The sequence below is a fragment of the Hyalella azteca genome, unplaced genomic scaffold (genome assembly GCF_000764305.2).
Source record: "Hyalella azteca isolate HAZT.00-mixed unplaced genomic scaffold, Hazt_2.0.2 contig89, whole genome shotgun sequence".
NCBI lineage: Eukaryota > Metazoa > Arthropoda > Malacostraca > Amphipoda > Hyalellidae > Hyalella > Hyalella azteca.
Genome location: NW_025930450.1, coordinates 13,359 through 20,509, shown reverse-complemented (window position 1 = coordinate 20,509; position 7,151 = coordinate 13,359). Strand labels below are relative to the sequence as shown.

The 7,151-nt window shown below is 42.8% G+C and overlaps 1 protein-coding gene across 1 annotated transcript; it reads left to right on the top strand.

Moving 5' to 3' along the window:
- Positions 1 to 306: 306 nt before the first annotated feature.
- LOC108667913 lies at positions 307 to 4,106 on the top strand. The gene is made up of 5 exons (XM_018155012.1): positions 307 to 315; positions 567 to 612; positions 908 to 1,029; positions 2,551 to 2,861; positions 3,902 to 4,106. The coding sequence occupies exons 1-5, from the start codon at positions 307 to 309 to the stop codon at positions 4,104 to 4,106; spliced, it is 693 nt and encodes a 230-aa protein (XP_018010501.1).
- Positions 4,107 to 7,151: the final 3,045 nt, after the last annotated feature.

The following is a 7,151-nucleotide window of genomic DNA, read 5'->3' as shown; positions in this document are numbered from 1 at the left end:
TTCTTTCACAAGTCATGTGAGAGGTGATGCTAGTTTTCTGTAGACCGGCCTTGAAAGGAGCATTGATTGGTTAAAATTGCAAAATATCATATTATTTATATTAACTATAGAATTGCATCATGATGGTGCTCAAGCCTCAATACAAATTATTTTAGGGTACAATGCTGCTAATTAGAGAGTTCAAAAATCATATTGAATGACATCTTACAATCTTACGATGCTGCACAAAAATGAAACACTAAATGGTACTGAAAACTATTCAAGTTGTTGGCAAAAACTGCAAGAGTAAATTCCTATGTACATAAAATGTGCTCCGTGAGCAGATCTATCAATTATTTCTATAGCCAACAAAAATCAATGAGAATTGCAGAATTTGTTAAACGTGACCAAATATATCATGAAAAAATGCTACTAACTACTGCCAACTTTAAAAGATTGAATGCTTAAACCTCAGTGATTAATAATTTACATCACATCTGGGGATGGCATTCATAGACAAAGAATGCAGTGTTGTGCTGCACCAACTCTCCGATGCTGCAGTCAGGAGTGGCAGATGCCCTGAGCAGAGCCTCAGTCAAGTATCTTCTGGTGGCAGCAAAGTTAAGTCTGAAGGTAAGCCAGATGCCATGTGCCTCACAATCAATTGTTAATATTCAGAGGAGGAACTGAGGTTATGTCAATTTATTTAATTTAATTCTCATCTGTATATAAATCTTTGAAGTTTCAATTCAAGAATTGGTGATGTTGTGTGAGAACATGCCACCTTATTAGTCTATCTCATCTGAGTGAAAATAATATTTTGTTTAAAGCTAAATTGACTTGTCAATTTGGTGAACATTGTATGTACTGTGAGATAGCTTGCTCTATAGCCCTGCAGTACAAGTACATTAATATACATATTTTCCAGCCTCAGAGAAAATAGGCCCTCCACCAGTCCTCAAAGTTTCTGCTATCTCCATCAAGGAGGAACCTGATTATGGAATTGAAGATGTAGTCATTAAAGAGGAACCATTCTTATATGGAAATGAGGTAGGTGGTTGATATGCAAGTAAATATTTACCAAAGCATTTGAAATGCTAACATGGATTATCATTTAAAAAATTGTTATTCAAATGCAGGCCCTGCCAGGTGCTTCTTCAAGTGCATAAATGAATGATAGTCACTCAGTGCCAGATTGGAATTGTGTGGAGGTTGATCCAAATGTTCTCAGCCCAAGAAAATATCAAGATCTTGCTTTTGATTTGTTGATTTTCTGTGTGTGGATAGGCATTGTCGTGGTTCAAAACAACGCCTGGATGCAGCATGATTGGCATTTTGTTTGGAATTGCGCGGTGCAGTGAAAAAGTCTTGTAACATCTTGAAGGAGGCTGGAGCTTGAGTTTATATATATATGTTAATATGAATACCAGCAAGCATGATTTTTGACATTAAGCAAGATTGACATGAAAGATATTTTAAAGCTAGTAATTGTGCAAACATATTCATGTGCTGTTCAGAAATTATAAACTTGCAGAGAATTCTATGAGGAATCATGTAGTATATCCTTTTTGGGGCCAACAGAAGATAGATTGCTTGCGTTTGTTGTGAGTCAATGACTGCTCGGGCGGCGTTAGTATGGAGGCTGCTACTGGCTATTTAAAGGGTAGGGCTGGTGATGATTGGTAGTATTGGTTAAATGATGTTGATGTATTTTGGTATGCCAAGTGTCTTACATGTTGCAAGCTTGGTGGTTTGGTCTTGTGTTTTGGTGGCAGGGGTATTGTGGATGGAGACATTGCTGTAGGAGATTGGTGTGTTGTTGGATGGAGAGAATTTCACTTTCAAAGTATGGATGATTTTTGGCTGTTGCATAGAGCAATCGCTTATTGTATGCAAGGCCCCTTTTTAAACTATTTGGAGGCGAGTGAGTTTTGAAGAAGTGATAGGGGTACTGTGGGCTATCATATTCAATTATTGGACAACATGTTTTTATTTTATTGTTTGTAGTAAAGTATCCTCAGCATTAACAAATGTTCATGAGAGGTTTTTAGTATGTTATTGCATTTTCACGCTTATGCTGCTGTGGTTATGTGGCTAGATGTCGAAATGAGCATCAAGGATTTTCGGGTTGTGTTCAAGCATAAGAAGTTGGTCAATGACTTTGACTTGAGGGTGGCAGCAGTTCTGGGCCATGTGTGGTGTTATGAGGGTAACTGTTGATTTATTGGTTGAAATTTCCACGTTTTGATGAAAATTGGGCTATTGAGTTGCTGCCAAAATGTCACAAAACATTGATAAAATAATACTCCTATTGGAGACCAGGTAATTGCATTGCTTATTTTTTCAAACCAACTATTTCTGCTGAACAATCCTTGCATGAACCAGAACAGACTGGGTAAAAACTGCTCCCAAATTATTAAAATATTTGTCACAATTTCCGTTTTCTGTTAGAGGATTTTAAGGGATATGGGACAACTAGATTATTTAAATGAAAATGAAACTTGGAAGTCAACAGTTTACTGCAGTTGATATTAAATTTGATATTGTTTTACTCAGTATTTTTATCATTAGTTTGGCGAAGGTGGATCAGCACCTGCTGCAGGGGACGCTGCTGCTGTTGCTGACATATCTGGAGCATCCACCTCCAAGCAACACAACAGGCTTGGGTGTTCTCAGCATGGAGTGGTTCCTGCAGGTGCAGGCCAACTGCAGCAGCACGTTCATCTAGAACATCCTGCTTCAGGACCCCACCGCTGCTCTAAATACACCTCTAGTTCAGGAATTGGACTACAGCGGCACATTAATGCTATGCATTCAACAGAAACATCGTTTCAGTTCCCTATCTGTGGTTGTTTATTTTCCAGCTTTGTGTTCCTGGCATTGTATATAATTTCCCATGAATCACCTGTCATTCCTTTGCCTGTTACTTCTTTTACTTTGCACAGTATGACCTTGACTGACATATTTTAACTGAAGGTCGTGCTATACTTAGGTAGCATATTTTTCTGTCAATGTGACGTCATTTGACCTGATTAGAAACCAGAGTTCAAATTATGCCTTACCTGCACATTTTCACCAACCATTTGTAGACTCAATTATTTTATGACTAATGTGTGTTCTGCCATGTAATGCATTTCTATATGTACAGAGAATAGAATAATGAAGATTAGAAGTATAAGAAGTAGACTATATTGTCTTTTCTTTCCCATCCATTGGAATGCAGGAAATTAGTAAAAATTATAGAATCTTGATATTTGGATATAAGAATATTTGTGTTGTGTTCTGGGGAGACCCATTTTCATTCATGCTGCAAGGTAGCAGGAGTTTCCTGCTAAGGGGTATTTGCAAACCCCCAGTTCCTGAAGTGCAAGTTGTTTGAGTAAATGTGTACTATTTGATTTGGTTTCTTATCTATGTCCAGTATAAAGAGGTTACTGATGTGGTGAACTCCTTATGGCTGCCAAATTTCTTAATGTTTGACTTTTCTAGACAGGGTGCAGGCCAATTATTGAAGGAACAAGTAATTAAAATTTGAAGCTTGACTCCATATGTTGGTGTTTGCCCTGGTCTTGGTTCTCTATGTGTGCCTGCTGTTCCCTCCTGGTGTAATTGATCTTTACGTTAATTATTAAAAATGCAGAAGACTAACCTAATTGGTGGTTTAGGATGGTTGTAGTTGAAGTGAAGACCATTATGCAAACTTATGTATCAGATCAACTCCTAATCAAGAATAAGTGTTTTCATCACTATTAAACACATTGATTTGTTTTAGTCAGTTACTTGCATTTGTCTATTTTTAAATAACCAGTAAATGTCATTTGAAAAAACCTTGATGCTTACTTGATTAAGTTCCAATAACTGATGTGATGATGAATGTTAAATAGAGCTCAGTTTATTTGACACCTTAAATATAACAACTCAGTTTATTAGTCAAGTATGGCTATGGGGGCCACTTATCGGTCATTATTGTTGTTGTTGTTCGTTGCGACCGTCACCTCGGCGGAGGGGAGGCTCTGGTGGTGGGCGGGGGGCAGGCACTGGAAGAGGGGGGAAATGGGCGAAGGCAGGGAGGGTGGCCAGGAAAGCCGCTGCCTCCACTGGGCTGTCCCACAGTAAGGAGACGCTGAGAGACGTGAGGAAGGCGGGGCAGGCGAAGAGGTGTTGGACGGACTGGAGGGGTTCGTCGCACTCCGGGCAGGCGGAGCTAGGGAAGTGTCCGATCCTGGCGGAATCGGACGCCAGGGAGCTGCAGTATCCCGAGCGGAGCTAGGATAGCGCCGAGCGGTAGGGGCGAGGGAGTGAGGCCTCCACTGATACAATCGGCGGTGGCGAGGCTGCGAGTACGGCGTTTATGGCGTCAGCAGGGTGGGATCGAGATTGGTGGTTGTCTGGGGTGAAGAGCGTGACCGAGGATTTGCCAGGAGCCACGCCCAGTTTCTTGGCAGCCGACCAATCCGAGACGTTCCGCAGGAGCACAGCGAGCTCAGCCTCAGCAGCGTCGAGCCTCTGGGACGACACGAAGATGGTAAGATCATCCGCATATGAGGCAATGTTGGGGGTCGGAACTGGGATGTCGGAGATGAAGTGGTTAAAGAGGGCCGGCGAGATGACCGAGCCCTGGGGAACGCCCGAGTGGATGGCTCCGAAAGGCGACTGCGTTCTGAGGTAGAGGCAGGATGCCTGCCTGCCTCTAAGGTAGCAGCACAGCCAACGGACCAGGTTATGATGTAGGTCCGAGGCCGCAATCATGCTCAGAAGGAGAGGGTGGTCGACACTGTCGAAGGCCTTTGAGAGGTCAACTGCAGCGGCGATTGTGCGGGCTGGAGGGCGCCGGGAGTTAGAATCCGTTGAAGAGGGCCGCAGAACATTAGCTATAGTATACAGTAGAATCATTCATTCACAATTGTACCATAATGTAGGTCATGTTTAATTTTATTATCTTTCGTGTGTCATGTGCAAGTTATTAATCTTGTATCTTGTTTCCCTTGGTGTAATATTTAAGCAGAGTAAAAGTTATTGAGACGAGATTCTTGCAAGTCAATATGTTACGCACTTTTGATTAGTCTGCTCCCCTGATTGCTGAATTGGAAATTCACTGGTTGCACCTGATTATTTTCTGACCTTCAAAAGCCTGCTTAAGACGCCTTAATGCATGATTCGATCTACACCTCTGCTTGCTAATCCCATCCTGATGCTCCATTTTGGTGAGTACAGTGCATTTCATCTCATTAAAATGTCGCCATGCTACTATTTGTCATTATTGAGTTCTTAACAACAAATGTTTTCCAGTTATTCATGCCTGTTTATAAAGAATGAAGGATGGTTTTCACTGGTTCTCATGTTAATCCTGTCCTTTTATTGCACAATTTTCATTTTGCTTACTTGAACCATGTTGTGTCGACCCTTGAATAACTTTACTTCTGAAACTAATGCATTGATGACTTTGTGTGTGACAAAACAGTTTAAACATCCTCCTGATGTCGATATTTCTAGAAGGCTAGTTCTTATGAATGCATTTATTTGACGTTTAGGAGCGCTTGGTGTGGAGCTACAGTCTTCTTGATGAGAACCTAAGATCGCTCGACCAACTCCTGGCCATCAAGAAAGAAGATAAGACATTCCACCTATGAACCAAAATTTAATTTGGATACAACTTGAAGTTGATGAGCCTTGCGCTTTTCTTAGATACTTTATATCCAGACATATGTGACTTAGTCCAATTTTCTAGTTGTTTCTAGGAGTATATTTACTGATTAGGATGCTAGTGTGACTAGGAGTATATTTAATGACTTGTGCGACTTAGTAGGACCAGTTGTCTTTCATAATCCACTCATGAATGCCCCATACATCAGTGAGGGAATCATGTTGTTAAGTTAAGAGTAGTTGAAANCCATGTCGGGAGTGAAAGAGGAGAAGTCCCTGTCGAGGGGATGTTGGGCTCGGATTCGATGTATGAGGCGGCGGGTGGAGGGGCTCTGAGAGTGAGGAGCGACCGAAGTGAAATGCTTGCAGAAGGCAGAGGAAATTTTGTGCTGGGAGGAGAGGGAATTCCGACCAAATTGTGTTGGCTGATTGGGGGGAGGGCGGTTCCACTTTCCGGCTAGGGAGCGGAGGAGATTCCAATGTTTGGATTGGTTGGTACGCCTGCTGCAAGACGCAAGGTGTGTTTGCCAGGTGTTCCTTGCATGGGCCTGTATGGAGATGCTGATTTCCAGGTTGAGTTCTGGGAGCCGGGGGTCGGTTGGTTTGCTCACCCTAATGTCATCCTGTTGCTCTATGAGCAACTGGGTGCTAGGGTTGACTGATGGGGTGAAGTTCTTTCTGAATGCGGCAGGGATGGCTGTCTGGCAGCGGTCGTCAGGACTTCCTTTAAGGTCGACTCTCCGCCACACACGAGGTGGGAGGAGGGACCGTCTCGAGCGCCGCTTCGATGGCTGCCGTGTAGGCGGGCCAGTCAGATTTTTTAAAGTTGACATAGGAGCGGGCGGCCCGGGGGGTCGGGGAATCAGCAGAGGAAGGGAGATGGATCAGAATGGGCGGGTGGTCCGAGTTGAGGGGGACTTGAGGAGTCCAGGAAGTGCTGAGGATTAGGTGACCACTGATGATGGCGAGGTCTGGAGAGGAGGGCGGGCCATGGGAGGGGAGTCTGGTATGGGAGTCCTCATTGAGGTAGGCGAGGAAGGAACCAGTGACGAGGTCGTCGACTGCTGTTCCTCGCGCTGCGGCTCTCTGGTCTTCCGTGTGGGAGAACCAAGAGGGATGATGGGCGTTAAAATTGCCCACTATCAGGCAGTCTCCCGGGATAAAGAAAGATATCTGCGAGCTCTGGGAAGTATCCCAGGGGGCAGGTGGAGGCTGGTGGGATGTATACATTGATTATACAGAGAGGTGAGCCATTAACACGTTGACTACAATTGCTTCATCTTGTACTATTATTTCATTTTTTGTACTGTTTTTAAATGGGGTTGCCAGTCGGTCATTTGTTCCGGACAAATTCCATGATTTAGTTTTTCTCAATTGCATTGGCCAGCTAAAATTTATGATAGGGGTACTTCCTAATTAAATTTTAAATACTGCGAAAAGAAAATAAATGGAATTTGCATAGCAGAACCTACAAATAAACTAGTATATATTGAGTTATCAGCCTTTTTTGGCCATTTTTGTTCTTTGTT

Bases quoted from the DNA above. Each gene is read 5' to 3' on its own strand.
- LOC108667913 (XM_018155012.1), top strand. The intron at 1,030-2,550 runs GTAGGTGGTTGA...TTTTATCATTAG, and splicing joins CATTCTTATATGGAAATGAG to TTTGGCGAAGGTGGATCAGC. The intron at 2,862-3,901 runs GTATATAATTTC...ATAACAACTCAG, and splicing joins AGCTTTGTGTTCCTGGCATT to TTTATTAGTCAAGTATGGCT.